At 32.4% G+C, this 23,942-nt stretch overlaps 1 protein-coding gene across 2 annotated transcripts; it reads right to left on the reverse strand.

Moving 5' to 3' along the window:
* Positions 1–13,509: 13,509 nt before the first annotated feature.
* LOC102612140 (E3 ubiquitin-protein ligase PRT1-like) lies at positions 13,510–19,111 on the reverse strand. Of its 2 annotated transcripts, none has more exons than XM_006493636.4 (7): positions 18,854–19,111; positions 18,093–18,121; positions 17,837–18,016; positions 16,601–16,999; positions 16,317–16,493; positions 15,278–15,399; positions 13,510–14,222 (listed from the first exon to the last, which is right to left on the reverse strand). In XM_006493636.4, the coding sequence occupies exons 1-7, from the start codon at positions 19,102–19,104 to the stop codon at positions 13,830–13,832; spliced, it is 1,551 nt and encodes a 516-aa protein (XP_006493699.2). In that variant the 5' UTR covers positions 19,105–19,111; the 3' UTR covers positions 13,510–13,829. The 2 variants fall into 2 exon arrangements, with proteins under 2 accessions (XP_006493699.2, XP_006493700.2); XM_006493637.4 differs by having other exon boundaries at positions 18,085–18,121; positions 18,854–19,110.
* Positions 19,112–23,942: the final 4,831 nt, after the last annotated feature.

Raw genomic sequence — 23,942 nt, forward strand, 5'->3', positions numbered from 1 at the left:
GTGCTTTCATTATTAATAACAAATTTTTCATTATATATACAACTTATATTTTTGTACATACGTCCACAAACTGAGGATTGGTTCTTTTATTTTTGTTGGAACCTATGATGAATAAATTTTAAAACTAGAGTTTAAGATTAACAGAGAAATCTTGGCCTCAACCGCACAAGTAGATTTGATTTGGAATAACTTACTCATGCATTTATTCAAGTCTTTCATGGTTTAAATAGCCATCAAGTACAATCGAAACTAACTTATTGACCAAATCCCAAAGAAACAGGGAAAACTAATTCTTCCTACAAGATTAGGTCCAACTTAACAACCATTGACTCACTAAACTCAAATTCATGTCATACTTTTAAAATATAATAAGACTTTAAAAATAAATAAATTTAAGACCCGTAACACACACACACACACACACACAGAAATATATATATATTACGGAAGCTTATTACATCTAATGAAACTTGTTACTATTAATAAAAACCTTATTATGGATAACATAAAACCAGTGACGGATGTATGGTGCAGCTGATGCAAGATCCAAGAAAAATTGCAGTAATAAGAGTCAGTATCACTCTCAATTATTTGAAAGTGAAAGCTACGTAGCTTAACAACTTTGTTTTAAGATATCAAACTCAAAACTTTCTATAAATGATATTCTGGTACAAAAGCGGTTGGGTGAGTAAGAGATGTAAAGTTATAGTGAAAGTGAAAACTAGTAAACTCTACCCTAACATTGTAGGATTGTTTATTAGCAAGAGTTTCCTCATTTCATTTGTGTTAAGATCTATCGTACTCTCGAACTAATGCAAGGTCCACGTAGGATATATATTATATTGAATTTTTTTAAAAAAAAAAAATTACAATATGAAAAAATTCCAAGGCCTTCTAAACTTAGTTATATGATAGTGTAATATGGATTTGCTGATCTAAATATTTGGAGAAAAATCTATCTCTACAAAATAGATTGGCGAACTCAAAATTCTTTACCTCAAGAGTTGAGGCAATGAGGTGCCCACAACTCAACCAATTGGGTGTTATTTAATAAAATAGTGAAGATGTCATTTAACTTAAGAAAAATGGCAAATTAACTTCAGAAGAACGGCAATCATCAAAACCCCTGAAAAACCGGCATTATTCTCCTCCATCACCACCCTAATTAAGACTTTCAGATACTGCTGTCTAATGAAGTTGGCTTTATCTGACTCCCATGCACGCAACGATGACAATTACAAGAAGCCCACTCTTTTTGACGCTGTATTTGATCAATTCACCCCTTGCGAGCCGCCTAGAGCTTTACAAAAGGATAAATATTAATTAACTACCAGATCAAGCACATGAATTTTTACTCGAGGAGATCAAATTACGATAGAATTTTAATCCTTACAAAAGACTCTCGTTATAACAATGGGCTCTAGTTCCATACTCGGGAGGGTTGTCCTTACTCTATATAAAATTTCATTTATTCTTATTATAAATTAAATAAACCATATAAATAGAAATTAAAACAAAAAAAATTTAAGTATTACAAATAAGAAATGTATGTATAAAAAGTTAATAATAAGACATTTTTCTTTTATTTTTTGTTATTTTATATATTTATTATAAGAAAATGTTTGTAAAATAACAAAAAAATGCAAGGAAAATCTTATATTATTAATTCTCATTTAGATCAAAATATATATTTCTCTTATTTTTAATACTTAAATTTTTTATTTTTGTTCGTATGATTTATTTAATTTATAATAAATATAAATAAAAGTACATTTCAAAATAAAGATAATATTTTTACCGGATGAAATTATTGACTATTATAATAATAATAAGAGACTAAATAATAAACATTCATTTCAGTAGGACAAATATTGATCATCTCCCCAATAACAATTATTTGTAACGTAAAAAAATGATCAGAGAACATAATCCTGGGAACGATAAAATTAGAATCAAAATGACGTCGTTTTTTACATTAGAAAAACTCCAATCTTGTCAGAGTTATGTTCGTTCCTTCGTCGGAGCCTTGGTTTTATATTTTTATTCGCGTCCGTAATGCCTCCGTGATGCTTCAGGAAGGGTGTCGTTGAATTTTCAATTTTGCGTTATTGAAATATAAAAGAAATTATTTAAAAAAAAAAAAGAAGAAGAAGAAGAAGATGAAAGTGGTGCTTTTATTAATTTAAGCGGGAGTGGGGACAGAGAGACGGTGAAGGGGAACCCGTGACAGAGAGGGAAGTAATTTAATTGGCCCAATTTCGTATTCAGTATCCCACACGTTCGGTTTTCGGTTCCCAATGCGTTTCTTTGGTACGGCTATTTTTCACTTTTCGTTTTTCCCTTTCTCTCTCTAATCTCTCTCTCTCACTTCCCCCGCCCCCCCCCCCTTTTTTTTTGGTTAATTCTTTGCTTTATTATTTTCAGACAGTAGAATCTCTAAACAACAATTCTCCGCTTCATAGTAATAAAAAATTATAATCCTAATTTAAAATTATTTATAATTAAAAATAAATTTTATATTTTAATAAGTTATATTTTTTATAGGTCCCGTCTTAATAAACTTACCTCCACATAGTAATAATATTTCAAAAATATATATCATGTTATATTAAATAATTAACATGAAATAAAATATCTTTTTAAAGTTATTCGTGACAATAATTTGTTCTTTAAAGTTGCAACCACATCTTTCAAGTTGCAGGTATATATTAATTGGCAAGCATAAGCATCTTATTGTTGAAACTAAAATATTTCTATCTTCTCAAGTATGTTTGTAGCTTCTTGATATAAAACTTTTTGTATTAGTTTTTTTGAAACTATATATCTTTTTTATTAATATTTATCCATTGAATTTGACTCTCTTACTAATTTATTTATTAATGCCTATACATTGAATTTGACTCACTTATTAATTTATTAATACATGACATAATTTACCTATATATCACTTGCATTAGGAATAATTAAGTAAAGACAATAATTTTTGTACTATACCACTATTGAGTTATAACCTCTTTATAAGAATAAATTTCTATAGTCCCAACAATATAACTATATAGAGGTTTTACTGTAATTCAAACCTATATCACAATTCGTGACGCCGGAGGGCAAATTAGTTCAATTAGGAATTTAATTTAAAGAAATACAAAATGTGATACCAATTGAGCTAATTAGCTCCCACATGTTTTTTTTCTTTTTTATGAGTAAGAAAAATATTATCTTAATTAATCAATTGAGCTAACATATTAAAAATATTTTGCATAGGTGGTTTATCATCCAACTTTTATACGTGGTTTCATTTATCTTAAAAAAATTAACATAAAAAAATTTAAGACTTTCATATTTTAATTGTTTGTATTTTCTTAAATACCTACTTTGCCATTCACAAAAATGTATATGTAAATTACTAATAATTTTAAAGTGTGGGTATTTTTATTTTAATAGAGTGAGGATTATGTTTAATTACGAAGAATATTTGAGATTTTGCTCTGTTGGTACATTAATCCTAACCTAGTGAAAAGAGTGCTTCCTCATTCGCGAATAACCAACTAAATTACTTATTATATGTATTCATATGAATATATAAATGTAAAAGGTGTTAAAATATACATTATTTACGTAGTTATATTGAAAACGTGTGGTAAAAATATTTTCTTCTATTGCAATTATTATCCGATTATTTTTCATGAAAAAGATTTTTTAAGCGTGAAGAATTAATTTCGAAAGTCAAAAGAAAAAATTGAAAAACAATCTCCTTTTTTTTCCTCAAAATGTAAGGAAGCATCAATTCCTTATTTTTTTCTCTCCCTACCTCTCCTTACCTTGATAATCTAGTAAAAATAAAAAAATAAAAATAGTTTTGTTGTGAATAGAATGAAAAGAATAAATATAAAACTCAATCTTAACCACTAATTAGATAAAGAGAGAAAAGAACAGTGAAAAAAAACAAGCACAAGCGCATGAGAGAATTCTCATCATATTTTGTTTAGTAACATAATAAAATATTCTTATTTTTAATAAAATAATATGTGGTACAAGAGTTTTTTTTTTAAATTCAAATTCTAAACTAAAATACATATATTTGATAGAAGTTTGTTTTATATTTATTTAAATTTTACAAAATTACAAGTAAACATAAAATTTAGTATTTTCAATATCATGAAAATTTTAATTTTCCTATAATAAATTCCTTTAAAAAATGATTGTGACTACAGTATTCATAGAAACTAGAAGATGAAGGTACCATACTTCGCAACGTAAACACGATCAAATGATTAAATTTTATTAAGGGAAATTATTAGTCATATACCCTTAAATGACACCCGTATCAAACATGTGTGAACACTTTTCAAGTGTATCACTCATATACCCTAAGTTGACAAAACACTTCTGCCGTCCACCAATCCGTTAACTTCCGTTTGCAAGCGCTGACATCATAAGGGCAATTTAGTCTTTTAAGATTGACGAAACTTTGATTTTAAAAAACGACATGTCGTCCTATTTACCTAATAAAAAATAACATGTCATAAAATATATATTGATAAAAATGACATGTCATCCTATTTATCGGATAATTATTAATAATTGCTAAAAAACTACTTTACAACCGAATTTACTTCTCAAAAATTTAACCTAAATTTTTGAAGATTTACTCCTCCAAGCTCTAACTGGAAATTTTTATGGTATAATATGTATAATTGTAAATAATATGTTGTTAATAATTTTTTATGATATAATATGGATATTTTTTATGGATAATTGTTAATAATATGTACCATTAATAATTTATTTTTTTAATCAAAAAAATGTATTGTTAATAAAAAATAAAAAAAAATTTGTGTATTGAAAATTTACGTTAATTTTTTGGGTAAATTTATCTTTTTACCTTATTTTGAGTTTCAAAGACAAAATGGTCAATTTACTATAATTCTGTTAACTTTCTAACGGAATTTAACGGATTGGTGGACGACAGAAGTGTTTTATCAATTTAGAAGATACAAATGATACACTTAAAAAATATTTATATACATTTGATACGAGTATTATTTAAAAATATATGGCTGATAATTTTTCTTTTATTAATTTTTATTGGCTTCACTAATGACCATGCTTGGTCTATGCGGTGTGAAACTCACTAAATACCTAATTGGACCCTTAAAAATATATAAAAACAAAATGAATTACTTTGCTAATTATATATTCTCTCTCTCTTTCTCTCTATTTTTTTTTTTTTTTTTTTTTGGTCTTCTTTGGCAAAATAACTTATTGCATAAGGTAGAGGGTTTTCTAGAGGCTATGAGATTCTCTGACATTCATTTAAGGGTAATTAGGGTAAGTTTGAATGAGCGGTTGTGGGTCTCACGTTTAACCTCTACCTTAATTGGTGAGACCAATGACATGGCGGCTTCTTACTTTGATTAATGGGTCCAAACTTGGCAATGCCCATGCTCTTTTCATGCATCCCGACTGCTTCAGCATGTTGGATTTTGGCATTTGTTCTTCTTTTCCGGTATGCACAAGGACATGGTTTGGTGGGTAAGTTTTTTCAATATATTCTTGTATCCTTTTGTTAACCATATTCTTTTAAGTAATGTGCCTTTCATCCATTAAATAATAGTTAAGTAATGTTATAAGTTATAAAATTTATTATCTAATAAATAAGTGACAAATGACATTATAACTCAAATGTTGGGATCCTAACAGTATTGAATATATATATAGAATTCTTCTTTAATAAGAGCATCCTCACTTTGTTAAATGAGAAAGCCATTAACAAATATATATATATATATATATCAATAAACTAACAAAAATAAAGATACAATTTTCAATGTATTAGAATTTATATTTTTTTATGTTTTAATAACATCTGTTAAAATGAAGATATCTTCATTAGAGAATATATACATACATACATATATATATATATATATATATATATATATATATATATATATATGTATGTATGTATAGACACACACACACACACACACGACATGTAAGACTAGAGCCTTGTTTAGTATGTTATTTTTGGATAATTATAACTTAAACATCACAACACTCAAGTGTTTTTTTTTTTTTCAGACAATTGTTCTCGTGATTGGAAGCAAAGTTATTTTAGTCCACAATTGAATGACGAATAATTTATAATATCTTTTCTATTCTTTTCAAAATTATTATTTAAATGTCATTCTACTACATTCTATATATTTTTAACTTTTATTTCATTACTAATTTTTTTTTCCTATAGTACTATGACTTTTATATCACATCGTCTTAACACTAAATAAAACCTAAGACCTGAAGGGAAAACAAACAAGGCTCGATGATTTCAATACTAAGGCCCCATTTGAGATTGTTTTTGGGAGGGTTAAAAGTGATTTTAAAAATCTAAAAATTAATTTTGGTGTTTGGTAAAAAAAAATCAAAATCACTTTTGCCAGAATCAACTCCTCCTACAGCTGATTTTGAAAAGCAGGGAAGAAATAACTTTTAGATTCTGATTTTGAGAATCAATTTTATCCTTTAATATAATTCCATAAATATCCTTACAATTATTACTTAAACCCGAAATTATCCTTATTTAAATTGGAAATAAAATCAATATTTTAATAATTTTTTATTATAATTAACGCACACCTTTCGTTTACCCTATTTCTTCATATTTTGTGTTCTATCAAAACTTCTCTAGTGCAATAAAGCAAGATCCAGTACGTGTTCCATCACCATATTCAAGAACAGTAAGTGATTCATCACCCTTTTCATGCATATTCAATGTAATTTTTATTATAATATTTGTTGTTTGTCTTATTTGGGTTTGTTTATATATAAACAATTCTATGCCTATGAAATTTTTATTATAATATTCATTGTTTGTCATAAGAAAAATTCCTTCAACTATCAAGACGCTTCGTTTTTTTAATAAGAATAATTTGTGTAACTAAAGCTACAGGGCACAAAGCTATAGAAAGTGCTACGTTTATGCTGCTTGGCAAGAAGTTAATATGCCAATTTCGCATTTTTATAAAAAAAAATTATTTGATTCAACGAGATATTGTACGTGTACATTTTTATATGTATAAGTAAATTTCATCCTACATTATGTACATTTTAGTCATTTATTTTCTTACAGCAGTTTAATAATAAGATTTACCAAATACCCATAACTGCTTTCAAAATTTATAGTACTTTTAAAAATAAAATTTACTAAACACTTAACTGATTCTTTTCACAGCTGATTATTTCTACAGCACAGCTAACATAAATGATTTTAAAAGTTGCAGCATTACCAACCTGGCCCTAAGGATTTGAGTTGCTTATATAAGCTTATGTTGTGATGTGGCTACGCTTGATTAGGAAAATCACTCGTTTTTAGTAGGCCTAGACATCAGTTTGTCTCATAATTACGATAAACTCGAAAATAACCGGAATAAAATATAAACCGGTTTACAATTTTAAAAAAATATATTTTTTATCTATTTAAATAATTTAATAATTTTAGGACATGAACTAACATGTAATGTCCTCTTATACCACGTCGCATGCCACTATTTTTTTTTATAAAAATAATCTCGATTTATTTGGTTCGGTACCCATCTAAGAACTTGAACCGTGAACCGAATTAAATTTGATTTAGTTCTTAGCTTATATTTAATGTTTCTTTAATAAAAAACCAAACTGAGATGAAAAAATCAAACCAAATCGAATTTATTTGGGAGCCAGATTGGTTCTACTCACCCTATCTTTGAGTCTTTAGTGTATAAATGAAGTAATTAAGATGTATAATTACTCTCATTAATTGAGATAAATAATGCAATAAGTAATCTTAGAGAAAAAAAAATCAAGATAAATACAGCGTTGTAGAGGGAATTAAAGTTCATTACTTTCTTTTATGTCATCGTACAAAAGAGTTTAAGAATAAATAAATAAATAAATAAATATGGAGAGCTGATCAGGTGAGCGCCCTGACTTACCAAATGGCCCATGTGGCCATCAGGTCCACCTGCGAGCAATGACACTCATCTGAATCAAACCCAAGGAGATATGAATGGATATCTCATATAGGATCCCTCTAAGTTACATGCATGTACCTTACACCCCTCTCACATGAATAGTGAGTGGACCCATATCATTCACTATTCATGTGAGAGGGGTGTAAGGTACATGCATGTAACTTAGCATTAGCCTCTCATATATACATATATGTGTGTGTACCAACGGGCCTTCGGTCTAATGGGAGAAATTTTATACTTACAATGTATGTGTGTATTAACGGGTATTCGGTCCAGAGAGATATGCATGGATATCTCATATATACATATATGTGTGTGTACCAATGGGCCTTCGGTCCAATGAAAGAAATCTTGTACTTATAATGTTGAGTGCAAATGTTCGAGCCTTCATAAGAGTTTTATGAGGGTTAATTTCAGTACTTCCTCAATTATCAATATACTTGAGCGGAGACAGTCTCCCCCTTACGAAATATGAGTAGAGTAGTATGGCGGCAGTTCCAGTTATATTGTATGATTGTAAATATTAATTGTAATGTCTGATGTAATGATAATAATATCTTTGTATAACAGGCTTAAAAAATATATATGTGTGTGTGTATCCAAAATTTATTTTAATATTACAACAATATATTTTTCAGTAAAGTGTTGGTTAAGCAATAAATTTCTAATTTTTAATTTGTATATAGCACAATGTTTTGGGAGAGATTTTTCATATAAATTTCACTTTCAAGTTTATGTGAATTAAAACTTTTGTTTAAAAGGATTTGTATTCACAGTCTCATTGTTGTAGTTCATTATTCCCTTTTTATTTAAGATTGATATTATCTACAAAATAATGATAATTTTAATAAGAATATATTTAAATAGTTTTAATATTAGAGGAAACTAATACAAATTTTTCTGCTATAATGAATTAAATCCTTGACTTGCTTATTGTAGTTGATATTGAATTCTTGCGTAACGCACATCATTCACGTCTCTATTGGTAAAGAGGATATATTTCACTTGTATTACGAACTCACATGGCATTCCTATTGCAACATGACAATTTTTTTCGTATGTATTAATTAATTTTTTTCATCAAATATTATTATTATTATTATTTTGGGTTAAGTATTAGCTTGAGAATAAGTTAATTTACTAGTTAGGTGCTAGAAATATTTTGTTGGTAAGCCTTATCCTCCGATCTTCTTGTTGTGTTCACATTATAGATAAGCAATCATTCAAATCCACATCAAGTAGGTAAGTATATATTGTAAAACATGCATGTAAGCTTTGGCGTTAAGAGAGCTTAAAAATTAATTATCTTACAAGTCTACATATTATTTATAAAAATAAATTATTTGAATTAAGATTCTCTCTTAATCTTCTATTATGTGTCTTTTAATGATAATAAATGGATGATATTTAACTTTTTTTTAAAATTTATTAACCACAAATCACCACATTTTTGCTTGGTATAAAATCAAATAATGAGAAAATCCTAAACCAACCCAAATAATTAACTTGTCTTAATTTACGTTTCCTATATAATAAATAAAACTATATTATCTGAAACAAATCCATATAAACAAATTTAAATACTAGTGATTGAAAAAATTGGTTAAATATTCTATAGATAGCCTTTATATGCTTACAATTAACATTTTGCAAGATAAATAATATTTAGACCAATAAAAAATTTCTAAATAATATTTGCGTTTGAGTGCAAATTTTTCTTTAAAGACTGTAGAACGTTATAATAGTCATTTTCAAAGGAAAACCATTGAATCTAATGAGATGAAAAAAAAATGGAGAGATTTGGCTGATGAATTTAATTTTTTTATTACAAGGAAAATAATAGGGAGCAAAAAACATATTACCCAAAAATTATTTTAATAATAAAAAATGTTTAAATTCTTGCGATTTTTTCACGAACGATTTGGTTGCTGAAAAGTTAGAAAACTTTTGGCGTCAGCTCAATATAGCGAAAGGGATGGAAGCTGGTGTTGAAGGAGAGTGTTTGAAGTATACGACAATAACCCAATTGAAAAGATCTAGCCCATGAAACTTTCTATTGTTGGTTTAAAAATTTTATAATGGAATGGAGTTGGTAAGTAATAAGCAAGAAAATGGGCTACGTGTGTGATGATAAGGAAATTTGTGATTAATAAATGTGCTTAGTGTGTTTAGCACTTTATATGATTATTATTGCATTTGCGATGTATATAAACCTTTCCTTGTAAGCTTGTATTGTATCTAGAACAAGCTTCTTTATAAGCAACAAAAGAAATTGTGTTGAGTGTAGTATTGAGTGAATTTCTTCTTTGAAGTTTGCAATTCTACAAGAATGTCAGTCAAGCATGTAGGGATGACAAATATCCAATTATGGATGGATAATATCCATCCAAACACAAATCCATAATTATCCATAATGGATATATCCATATCCATATCCAGTATTTAACATTGGACATGGATATGGATTTTATCCATATAGCTATGAAGATCTATGGATATCCATGCATATTTTATTTTTATTATATAAAAATAATAATATAAAATAGTTAAAATTCCAATATCAAATTTGGCTATTAAATTATTTATATTAGTAATAATATATATAATAATAAAATGGCAGTCCGGTGGTCGGTGGCGGTGGTCCGGCAACTTTCCAGTGAATTCCGGCGGAGGTCCGGCGACCTTCCGGCGAGGTCCGGTGGTGGTCCGACGACTTTCCGATGGAGATCCATTTATAATATTAAATTAATAAAATAAAATAATTATTATTAATAGTATTAAATAAGTTAAAAAATTAAAGGATAATTTTGAAAATTTTAGTTTTTATTTTTTAATATAGGAGGAATTTAAAATTTTCACTAGTTAATATAATATTTTTACAATTGTTTGTTTATTATATTTTTAATTTTTAATTTTATAAAATTAAAATTTTTTAAACTTGTGTTGGGTTAAACAGATATCCATTGGGTAAAAATAATTATCCATATCCATCTGGATATAATTTTAAAATATCCATTTCAAGATTCAAAAATTTTTGGATGGATATTACCCGATCCAATTGGATGTATATTGTGGATATCCATTATGGAGCGATCCAGTTGCCTTCCCTACAAGTATGTTCGGTATAGTTGAGATCTTGTCGACACGATAGGTGATCTCCATGTAGTTGTAGGAATCAAGAAGTGTTAACTCCAAAACTATAACACATGGGCAACTTGTATGGAGTTTTACCCACAAGGTCAAGACCTTTGGGAGATTGTCGGTGGTAGTGAAGCTACAGAACCAACGGCGGAAGATACCAAGGGTGTTTTGCGAAAGTGGAAAATTAACATAGGCAATGCAATATTTGCTCTAAAGACCACAATTAAAGAAGAAATGTTGGAACACATTCGGGATGCCAAAACACAAAAGAAAGCTTGGGACATTCTCGTCGCCTGTTTTTCAAAGAAAAGCAAATACAAAACTATGACTTCTTGAGAACGAGTTACTATCAATTGCGCAATGTAACAGGACCATTGCTCAATGCTTTCACAAAGTAAAGTCAATATGCCGCGAAATTTCAGAGTTAGATCCGACAATTACCCCTTGAAAAGCGCCAGGATAAAAAGAATAATTGTCCATGATTTCATATCCCAATACTGAAGCTTTGTTGCTGCAGCACAAGGATGGCAAACACAACCATCACTTATTGAATTTGAAAATTTGCTTGCCAATCAAGAAGCAATGGCTAAGCTAGGGGGAGAAGTTTTGCTGAAATGTGAGGAGAAAGCACCCTACACCAATAAAAAGCAAAGGTAACCCAACAGCACAACAAAGACGAGTCTAAAAAGAATGATGACAAGACAAAAAGTCATCAAGGAGAGGGAGGTTCTCATCCAGGGGGAGCTTCAAAGAATCGTGGTGGTAATAAAAAGCTTGATGGCGAATGTGGTGATAATAAAAAGCTTGATGGCGAATGTTTCAACTATGGGAAGAGGGCTGCATGGCCAAAGATTGTTGGTCTAAAAAGAAGAAGCCCGCTGACAGTAATGCTATTACTTCTAGCTCTAAAGAGAAAAACAAAGATGACTGAGATGCTGAAGCGTCATTCGTGTGGAGGAAATGAATTGGCTCTTACAGTGACAACCACGAAACAGATTGACTACAAGAATGACTGGATCGTTGATGTGGGTTGCTCAAATCACACGACTTGAGACAAACAGAAGTTAAAGAATTTGTTTTGAGTATACGGTAAGTCGAGTGGTGGTGACAGCCAACAACTCAAGGTTACCAATAGCTTACATTGGTAAAACCATAATTGCACCTCAATATAGTCCTAACCAAGTAACACTCCAAGATGTCTGTCATATTCCAAGCATGAAGAAAAATCCACTTTCAGTGTCACAATTGACAAGAAGGAATATTTCCCTATCAGCAAAAATACTCCTAAAATCTATTAAAGAAGTTTGGGATGCTTGAATGCAAACCAATCTCAGTACCAATGTAACCAAATGACAAGATGTGTGCACATGAAGGAAAAGACTTGGAAGATAGAACAATATATTGATAATTAGTAGGTTGTCTTATCTACTTGACCTTGACTTGGGTTGACATTTCTTATGTAGCTAGTTTGATGAGTAGATATAGGTCCTATTTGGAAGCAATTCGACGAATACTAAGATATGCAAAGGATACAATTGACGATGGTCCTTTGTACAAGAAAGATTAAGATTGCAAGCTAGTTTGTTATTATGATGCTGAGTACGCAGGAGATCACAATACTTGTCGATCGAACACGGGGTATATATTTAAATTGGGTTCTGGAACAGTTTCTTAGTGTAGCAAGAGACAACCGATTGTATCTTTGTCAACAATGGAAGCTAAGAACAGCGCAACAATAATGCTAGCTCAAGAAAGTACATGGTTGATACAGCTAATGAATGATCTATATCAACAAATCGATTATGCTATTCCATTGTACTGTAACAATCAATCAGCAATTCGATTGGTTGAGAATCCAATCTTCCAAGCAAAAACTAAGCACATGGAGGTGCATTATCACTTCGTCAGGAAAAAATGTCTTGCAAGATGAAGTGGAACTACGATACATCAAGATGGATGAGCAAGTTGCAGATTTGATCACGAAAAGTTTGGTTGCTGGAAAGTTTGAAAACTTTCTTCGTCAACTCAGTATAGCAAAAAGGATGGAAGCTGGTGTTGAGGGCGAGTGTTGAAGTATACAACACTAGCCCAATTGAAAAGATCCAGCCCATGAAACCTTCCATTGTTAGTCTAAAAGTTTTATAATAAAACAGAGTTGGTACGCAATAAGCAAGTGGACTACATGTGTGATGAGGAAATATTTGTGGTTAATAAATGTGTTTAGTTTGTCAGCACATTGTGTGGCTATCTATTATTGCATTTGTGATGCTATACAAACCCTTCCTTGTAAGCGTGTATTGTATCCAGCGCAAGCTTCCTTATAAGCAATAAAAGAAGTTGTGTTAAGAGTATAGTATTGAGTGAATTTCTTCATTCAGTGGTAAAATTAGAGTTGTGAACTCTACATCTCCACTTAACACGAAGAACTAATTATGAGATCCGCACAAAATAAACAAATATAGGGAACATCAAAGAAATGGAACTAATCTAGTACATAGCCATAGCCAAATTTCAAGATTTAAGTTTTTAGGTTAATCTTTGTTTGTCTGGGCTGTGGTTAGGTAGTGGGGTACAATATTGGCCGCAGAAGGATGGGCGATTCACCTAAAGCCTTTCCACACAACAAATTCTAAGTATAGGTTTTAAGGTTTGGGAGTTGGTACCTTTCTATTCTCATCAAGGGAAATCTGATGAACGTTCGTCAGAATCATCTTGTGGATCCAGTGAGGCATCAACGGGCAAAAAACAGGAAGAAGCATCCTCCAGATCATTAGTATCATTTTCTGGGTCTTCTGGAACATCACCTGACAAGTCGCCAGTTCGAGCAACACCATCACGATTCTCTGTAGCATCTGAGCCTTCATCATCAGACATATCAGAATTGATCCTATTTATCAGATCACTTAAGCTTGTTGGTTGCATGATTTCAAACTTGTGTTCTGGTTTGTGCTGTTGATTGAATCGACCTGGAACCTTAGCAGGATTATTGTGGCATGCTTCACACAGGTCAAAACCTATTGACTCCACACAGTCTTTGCATTTGTATCTCTCCCCAATTATAGGAGACATCTGCATAAAAAAAAATATACAGAGATGTTTATTCAATGAGTGAAGAAGATTGCATGCAATACATTTTGCAGCATAATTTATATTATCCTGTATCCAAACTAAGAGTAGCAGAGGAAACACAAAAATTTAAACTCAGGTTAAACAAAGACTAAACCCTTAATACTTGGCATGGCCGTCTCTCATTTTGACCAATCTTAATATTTATATTCACGCCCAGAGCTATTATTTATTTATTTTAAAAACAACCCCTCAAAGTGTCTTAATGGAGAAGAAGACTTGATAGTCAATAAAGTTAATCATTTACCTTCTCACAGTCATTAGAAAAAAATGTGCGTTCTTTTCTTTCCACCATACTTTAGAATATCACAAGCTTTTGTTGCAACAACAAATCAGCCTTAATTTCTTCCTAACTATACTGACATCTCCAGCTAATAAATACTTCCAAATCATAATTTGATTCCAACTGGTCTGTGAATGTTTTTGTTAACTACATCTTCAGTGATTCTAGGAAACAAAAAATGTAGGGGAAATAAGAATAAAGTTTTCAAGTAGCAAATTATCTTAGTTGAATGATAAATTAGTAGGAAAGTATATCAAGCAAATGTTCAATTTTTGCCAACCCTAACAAGCAGCAAAACTACAACAAGAGAATCAGGTGTTTTACAGTGGATGGTTTAGAACATTCCGGTTCAAAACAATACATCCAGTATTAATATTTCTTCTCATGTAAGCCACCAAGCTACTTTGGCACTTATTCTGAAAAAAGAAAACCAGGTGTTTTCAAGTTTTCAAGTGGAAAATTATCTTAGTCGAATGATAAATTAGTAGGAAAGTATATCAAGCAAATGTTCAATTTTTGCCAACCCTAACAAGCAGCAAAACTACAACAAGAGAATCAGGTGTTTTATAGTGGATGGTTTAGAACATTCTGGTTCAAAACAATACATCCAATATTAATATTTCTTCTTATGTAAGCCACCAAGCTACTTTGGCACTTATTCTGAAAAAAGAGAACCATTAACACTGAGAAGAAATAAAAAATTTGATAATATTACCCCACAATAATCACAACCCACTCCAAAATGGATCTTAGGCCCATTGCCAAGCCACAATGATGCGTAAACATGTTTAGGGAATGAAGCTGATCGATTTTTCCGACGTCGAGCCTGTGTTGCACCTGAAATAAAGTTGGTTTTGGATGGCAGAAGCAAGTCAGATGATAAACAAAAATGGCGACATAAAGATTGATAGAGATAAATCAACATCGAGAAAACAGTGCCAGCCCACAAATACACATGGCTGTCCTTATTACTCATTGTAATCAGTTGAGTGTATCTGGAGATACTAGTTTGAAAAAGGACACATAGGCCAGCCACTTGTTAGGTAAGAAACAGGCTTATACATAAATAAGATGGGAATGTGGTACCACTCAAGCAAACATAAATGAATTAACATGTGTGGGATGTTATGACTAAAGATATCATGAGTAGAGAATTTTCCATTTCACCAATATGTTATTTGCTAAAGACAGCTTAGTAACTGATACATTCATAATGGTTCTGACTTGCTTATGCCCTTAGAAAGAAAGAAGAAAGAGAGAACAAAAAGGAACTAATAGCTAAATTATAAATTAAATTCATTTTCCTTATAGCAAAGTCAATGATAATTTAAAGTATCCCAAAAGAAATCAAGAATATAACACTTTTGGAAATAGAAATAAACTCTAATGATCCTATTGAAAGATTTCTCTTGTGTTTAATTTCTTTCCTTTTATTTTGTTGGGATAAGTAAAATATTTTAGCAAGGCCTTTAATCATTGATTTGGCATAATCACTAGATCCCTTATCAAAGATACGAAAAGCAAACAACAACTATGAACTAAATCACTTTTGACGATTTTTCCAAATAGAAACCAAGAAAACTATGGAAAATTAGCAATTAACTCTAATGACATAGCTGAAACATTTTTCTTGCCTTCACTATTTCCTTATTTCCTTATAAGCATCAAGTTTAACCATAAGTTGTAGAACTTGATCAAACTAACCATATCAAAACTTGATAAAGAAATTGAAAGAAACAAGCTCCCATACTGACCACTGGTTTGTTTCAATAAAGCTTCCTTTCTCTCTGCATATAAATCAGAAAACCGCTCCTCCAAGAAATGCTCTATAATCAAACACACGCTAGGGAGCCCATAAGGCTGCAAGCTTTGACAATTTGGGCACTTAAAATTTCCATCTTCAGGAACAAACAAACAAAGTTCACAAAACACTGCAGAATAGAAAATTTAAAGTGAATGTCCGCACACACACAAGAAAAAAAAGTGCTATTTCCTTTCTCAATTGTAAACCAAAATTACTTAATTTAATATAAATTACCATGTCCACAGTTAAGAACAACTGGCTTAAAGAGCATCTTCTTGCATGCAGCGCAAGATAAATCATCAACTGAGACCCGGTTTTCAGCTTTATGTTCAAGATCATTTCCAACCAAACCGCATTCTTGGGCAGTTGAATTTGCAGTGGCTTCAGAGCATTCTGAAGATGTCACCAATTTCAGCATTGCATCATCTCCAGATTCTGCGGTCGTTTCCAATGATTTCATGCAGGGGGAAGATTTCCCTTCCCCAGAAAAACGACTTTCTGAATACAATTTTATCTGCTGTTGAGAGGGGGAATCTAGAGACTTGCCCAAGATATCAACCTCCTTATTAGTAGGTGATCCAAATAAATTATAATCAACCTGTGGTGAGAAGTGGCCGAGTTGCTTCTCTTCTTCTGAACAACCAAAGAAGACCATAAAAGAAATTTTCACATGAGGGATTGTTGAATCACATGCATGAGTAAGAAAAACATTAAGACAATCTTCTAGTATAAATATGCTTCAGTAGAGTGGCGGTTGTAATAATGTGACATGTATCTAATATTTGTTGTATTCAAAAGAATGCAAAAGGGAAAAAAGTCAGAGGCAATGGGGTCAAAAGATGCAGATAATGACACCTTCCCCACCTCTCAGACAATGAAATGAAATGCACAGTTCATTCAGAATCTTAAACTCAAAGTACTATTTAGAACAGATCTTTAATATCTGCACAATGCCCCTCACCAAAACTGGAGATAACATAAGCCTACTGCTTTAATTTCCAGATCCTACTTTCCACCCATGTGACCTTTCATGCACAAAAGACTCTGTTTCAACCAATGAAGTTATAAACTCAGCACGAAAAGGGAAAACATTAAGAAGTTAATTTTAGACAAAAAGGGCAAGTAGTAATACACATTCCATCAACTGCACTCTATCAATCTTGCTTTATCATGCTTCTATCTCTATTCAATGAACAAAACCACTGATGTTCATGTACCCTGCCCAAGATTCAGAATCAAAAACATTTCTTGTTTTTCATTGTTTTGTTTTAGGCCTTTGCCATGGTATTTAGTCATGTATCATCACTCGTACATAGAAGACCTGTAATTATTCTCTCTTCAATACAATTTGTCTCCACTATTTAAAGGCATATAAAATATCATGAAGATTTATGGGTTTTACAGAAAAAACTAGTACAAGGAGATATGGATAATCAAGAACCTAAATGAAAGAAAAACAGAGATTCTCACCTGCCACTTGCCTTTCCCTTTTCTCATAGGTCAAAGGATACAGCTTCTTGAGCAAGAAGTGCAGCAAATGACAAATACTTGGAAAATGATTGTAAGGGTTACGACAAACTGGGCAGTTAGACTCATGCCAAGAATTCATGGCATTATATACGCACCAGAAGCATGAAATGTGGCCACAGGCTGAAAACATAGAAAAAGCGGCATCAGAAAGGTACATCTACATATCAGCATGCAGTTTCATGTAGTACCTTCTTACCCAATACTACCGGCTTGTAAAGGAGTTCCCTGCAACACAAAAGGAAAGCGATCATACAAATCATATACCCAGTAAAAAAATTGAGGAATATTTCCAAAAGCTAATGGCAACCAATTGACCATAAACTCCAAGCGAATAATACAATATCATAGGGGAAGAATACAGTTTCATAGTATCAAATTTCAGTGAACTGAAACGTAGTTCCACTGTGCCCTGATTGTTCAAAGTTTCACCTAATCGGACAAATTAAAAAACAATCTTCAGGTTGAATATATCCTTTTAAACTTTTTTTATTGGAAGGGCAAGTACAAAATAAACAGAATGTATGCGTCCTCATCTTTAATATTCCACGAGTCTTTTTAGATCACATCCGTACAAAATTAGATTCTATAAAACACTTACAATCACTTGCAATGACAGTTATATTCGTTCCAAATCAAGAAACGAATCCAAAACTTTTTCATAAGTGATAAAGTGATCAATTCAACATAAGCATTTGTCATGCACTTCTAGCCTTTGACTCAGAAAATTACTTTTCACAAGTGCTTCTACGACTCCAATTAGTAAAATAAATAAATAAATAAATACTTCGAAAAGAAAAACTAAATTGACAAGATATAAATTATTTTAGCTTGTTGTTTATCTTATGTATGAGGCTAAACAGGCAAAACGAAACGACCAAATATGAATAATAATTTTGCAGAACTGAAAAAATGCGATAAATAAATAAACAGAAAAAAAAAGGTGATAAAAAAACTTACAGGCAAACGCAGCATTTAAACTCATCGCTGAATGCTTCCTTATCCGCAAGTTCAATTTCGTGCTCTTCTGCTTCCATTAAGGATTTGAAATTTTTATTGTTATTAATATTGTCAATTTTATTGTTATTATTATTATTATTATTATTATTTTCCATTAGAGAGAAAAAGAGAGAGATGTTGAGAGAGAAGAGACAGATGGGGGAAAGACAGGTTGAGGTACTGGGAGGAGGTGTCAAATTGCCTTGCTTCATTAAATATTTCTAAAACTTTAGACGGGTCCCATCCACCCTCTTCCTTTAAGAAAACTCCTCACATTTGTACGTGTGAATTGTGGCCCAAGGTATTTCATTCTGGGGGATGGATGCCGACCTGGGTTGGCGGTGGCTCTTATCTTAAACTTGGGTCAGAACTTGCTAATCTAAATTCGACTCTCTTATTAAAGTCCCATTATTTGGGCCAGCTCCGCTTTGCCCCAAACCCGTACCATAGGACAGTATCATTATCTCAAAGAGGGTTTGGATCTAAGATTTGATATTTCATGCTAATTTACTCTCCTAACTCTTCGTAATTTTTTGCAACACGTGCATGTATAGCAGTAATATACACATAATAGTTGAGTAATTTTATATGAGTAATGATACAGGTACAAACTAATTTAAAATTAATTCATCGTTGAATAAAAATATAAAATAATAAAAATAAATTATGTGAACCAAGAGATATTTAATCCAACCGATTAAATTATACAACATCAGTTTGTACAAACAAAAAAATTATACAAAAATTTGTATCTATATTATTACTCATTTTATATTCTTATCTAATAACTACTAATTGTATCTAGCAAACAATGCCAGCTCCTCACTGAATCCAAATCCCTAAATATATTAGAATGTGATGATTTGCATTTCATAGTTCAATTATAAATTACATTAGAAGTTAAAATTTCTGTTAAATTGAATTTTAAAACTCTAAATGTAAATATCTATTTTTTTTAAAGCTCACACACTTAGTATCACCCTCACATTTGGAGTTACATCTTGGCCTCATAAGCTGATAATTTGTTAAACGAAAAAAGGTATCACTATGCTCAAACTTGTGTTCGACTCATTTATTAAATTAGTTGATACGAATTCGATCCATTTGTTTTAATTGGATTGTGTCGAATAGACGAAATTATGTTCTTTACGTTTTTTATATGTCTCAAATAAGATTATAGTCTGTCATGTTTATCAAATAGATGCCTTACTTCATTTTAAATAAGATAAACATATCTTGCAATGTTAAGCTACGTTAAGTTAGAATGTGAGAAGGCAAAGAATTGTGCCTAATTCCTAAACCCGAATTCGCAACCTCTAGTTATCTTAACTTTGTACCATAACTTAAAGATCACCTTGCAAATAGAGGCTACCATAACTTCGCCTTCCGAATTACAGACTGATACTCCAATACCAGCACGATCTTCCTTAGAACTAACAGCCGCATCGACGTTGACTTTGTACCATGAAGGGGGAGGAGAGGACTTTGCCAACACGGCCTGGGAGAATTGGGTTTAATGCTCTTGCTGCTTCCACGTTGCAGAGTGTCTGCTCTAAATGAATTCACTGCATTTGCAGCTTGGGCAACAATTGCTTGAGGCTCGCTGATAGCATTACTATAAATCAGATGATTCGTAGCAAGCCAAATTGACCAACACAAAACTACCCATTCTTCAAACTCATCTTTTGTTAATATAGATTGATATATGAATGGACAAATTGGAAAACTCCATAGGCATTGTAAGCTCTAGGCAGGAATAAAACCTCGTGAGCTTCCATACCTTTTTCGCTTGTTTACACCCCACCAAAGCATGATATTGATCCTCGTAAGTAAAGCCACAACAAGGGGCATGAAGGAGCAACTGGAATTTTCCTTTTATGCAAATTTGAATGAGTGGGTAGAATATTGGAAAAGGCTCTCCAATAAAAGATTTTAATCTTGGATGGTAACGACAAAGTCCTTGAGTTTCAAACGAAGGGCCACATAGGAGCCACTCTTCACTCTATATTGGCCACGCTTATCATATGCCCATACCAGTTGATCCTCCAATGGCCTTTTGGGTAGTGGAATTTTCAAGATCTGAGTTGCATCTTCTTTGAGAAAATGATTTCTAATTAACTGTTCTTTGCAGCATCCTTCTTCGTCAATCAAAATGGCTACTCTAGATTGAAAAGGCAGGAGCCAAGGAGAGAATGGCTTAAATGTGCTAGGGCGGGGAAACCATCTGTGGTGATAAATAGAAACATTTTTACCATCTCCAATTCTCCATATCGAACTGGCTTCAATGACCTCTCCCCCCCATAAGATACTTCTCCATACATATGAAGGATTACTACCCAATTTACTCTCCATGAAGTTGCCTCTCGGATAGTATTTAACTTTAAGAACTTTGGAGACTAGAGAATGTGGACAAGAAATTAATCTCCAGTATTGTTTTGCCATAAGAGCTATACTAAAAGAGCTCAACACTCTAAAACCAAGGCCCCCATATTTCTTTGAAAGGCAAAGTTTCAGCCACAACAACCAGTGAAAGCTTCTGGAGGATGAATTCTGACTCCACCAAAATTGTGTGATTATTTTTTGCAAATCATCACAAAAGCTGAGAGGGAGCTTGAAGACACTCATTACATATGTGGGGATAGCCTGAGCAACAGCTTTGATCAATACCTCTTTACCGATGCTTGGGAATAGTTTGGTTTTCCAATCTTTAATCTTGTGCCAAAGCCGGGCCTTCAATGTATTGAAGAAGAATTTTTTACTTCTGCCCAACATTGATGGAAGACCAAGGTATTGCTCATGATGAGAGACGACAGAAAGGTTGAAGATATGTTTAATCGCCTCTCTGATGTTCCCTGGAGTGTTTGGACTGAAAAATAAAGATGATTTTTGAAAGTTGATGACTTGTCCAGATGCATTGCTATACAGATCAAACAGTTCTTTAAGTTGATTACATTCTGCGACTGATGCTTTAGAGAACACCAAGCTGCCATCAGCAAAAAATAAATGAGAGACAATAGGGCCATTGACACCAAACTTAATACCATGAATGAATTTATGATTTTCAGCGTGGACCAATAAAGAAGATAAAGATTCTGCACATAGAATAAATAAATAAGGGGAAAGAGGACATCCCTGTCGCAATCCTCTTTGAAGCATGACGAGGCCTCGAACTTCGCCATTAAGCAGGAAGGCGAATGTAGGTGACATGATGCATTTCATTGTGAGACTTACCCACCGAGTTGAAAACCCGAGCTTACGCATAATGCCCTCTACAAAACACCATTCAATTCTGTCATAGGCTTTGCTTATATCAAGTTTTACAGCAACCAACCCCTCTTTGCCCTGCTTCCTGCATCTGATTTTATGGAGACACTCATAACCAATCATGGTATTATCTGTTATTAGTCTTTGAGGAATAAAGGCTGATTGGTAAGGGAAAATTAAGTGCTCTAACACAGTTTTTAGTCGATTAGCAATGCACTTGGAGATAATTTTATAAATAATATTACACAAACTAATTGGTCTATATTCAGTTACTCTCTTAGGCTCCTTCACTTTTGGAATCAAGGCCACATATGTATGATTAATTAAGGATAAGTCTCCATCCCCATTCAACATCTCCAAACAAGCTGCAGTTACAGAATGGCCTACTATATTCCAATACCTCTGAAAGAAACCTGCTGATAAGCCATCCGGGACTTGAATCTCTTCTGGAGAAAACATCTTGTCCAGCTCCATATTCATTTCTGCAGTAACTTTAGGTTCAATATATTGAAGTGCCAGCTCTACGGACTGTGCGGAAGGGTTGGATGATGTGAATAAATTCCGAAAATAATCAGAGAATTCATTTTCAATGGCGGTTATGTCCTCTATCCACTGATTATTGTTGTCCAATAGGCCAACAATAAGAATTCGTTTCCGCCTACCTGAAGCCTTGGCGTGAAAATATTTGGTGTTGCGATCCCCTTCTTTAAGCCAAAGAGCTTTAGATCTTTGCCTCCAATATTTTTCCTCGTCCCGGAGAAAATCATCTAGCTGCTTTTCCACAGCTCTAATTTCGTGGGTGGGTCGGATTTTAAGCAAGTGAGTTTTGTGGTCAACATTTGCAGGTTACGTTTCCTATCCCCAAATTTCTGTCTGCTCCATGCTTGCAATTTAGCTCGCACAGCTGTAGAATTCCGCAAATAAGTGGAGATGGAATTATAATTAGCTTCATTGTGGCTTGCATTCCACGCTTGCTCCACTATTTGTCTACATTCACTATAGTTGTTCCAATAGTCTTCAAAAAGAAATCTTTTTCCCCAATGTTGTCTTTTCTGAAAAAGAGAGGTTTGCCGCTTCCAAAATTCAACTTAAGATTGGAGAGTGGTCAGAGCCCCAAGCATCAATATTTGTCACTGATACTACAGCTCTGTAGACGGAATCCTTCCAAGAAGAAGAGGCCACAAATCTATCAAGTCGTTCTTGAACCAACCCCTCCTCTCTTCTATTGGTCCACGTGTGAGGATATCCTGTAGAGCCCGAGTCAGAAAGGTCATACACCTTAAGTGTTTCTTGGAATTCCAGCAAAGTATCAATGTATTGGAGTTGACCCCCCTGCTTTTCTTCCTTATGTAAAATTTGATTAAAATCCCCTCCACATAACCAGGGAATAGAGGAGAGTGGAGCGAGTCTACGCAACAGGGTCCAGGTGTGTTTCTTTTCCACCTGCTTGGGATGGCCATAGATGCCTGAGTGTGAATCTCAACAAGTCATTCCCGTTGGTAATCACGGTATCAATATGATGCTTGGAGTGCGAGACAATTTTAAGATCAATATCTTCAGTCCAAAAGAGAGCTAAACCAACACCCAATCCATGCCAAGGCACCGAAAAAAGATAGGAGAGTTGAAGCTTATATTTCAAAAATTCAGATTGCCTCACTGTTAGTTTGGTTTCACGTAAAATACAATATTAGGCTTCTAGTTTCGGATAACTTCCTTGAGGTCAATTTCAAACTTTGATATGAACTCATTTTAGACTACTCCTCAAGTAATGAAAAGCTTAAATTAA

Source organism: Citrus sinensis, chromosome 9 (genome assembly GCF_022201045.2).
Source record: "Citrus sinensis cultivar Valencia sweet orange chromosome 9, DVS_A1.0, whole genome shotgun sequence".
NCBI lineage: Eukaryota > Viridiplantae > Streptophyta > Magnoliopsida > Sapindales > Rutaceae > Citrus > Citrus sinensis.

Excerpts from the sequence above, each read along its gene's own strand:
- LOC102612140 (XM_006493636.4), bottom strand. The coding sequence starts at position 19,104 with ATGAAGCAAGGCAATTTGACACCTCCTCCCAGTACCTCAACCTGTCTT. Across the intron at positions 16,494-16,600 it reads TGTTCTTAACTGTGGACATG|TGTTTTGTGAACTTTGTTTG; the intron begins GTAATTTATATT and ends TCTATTCTGCAG. Across the intron at positions 15,400-16,316 it reads TTTATTGAAACAAACCAGTG|GTGCAACACAGGCTCGACGT; the intron begins GTCAGTATGGGA and ends ACTTTATTTCAG.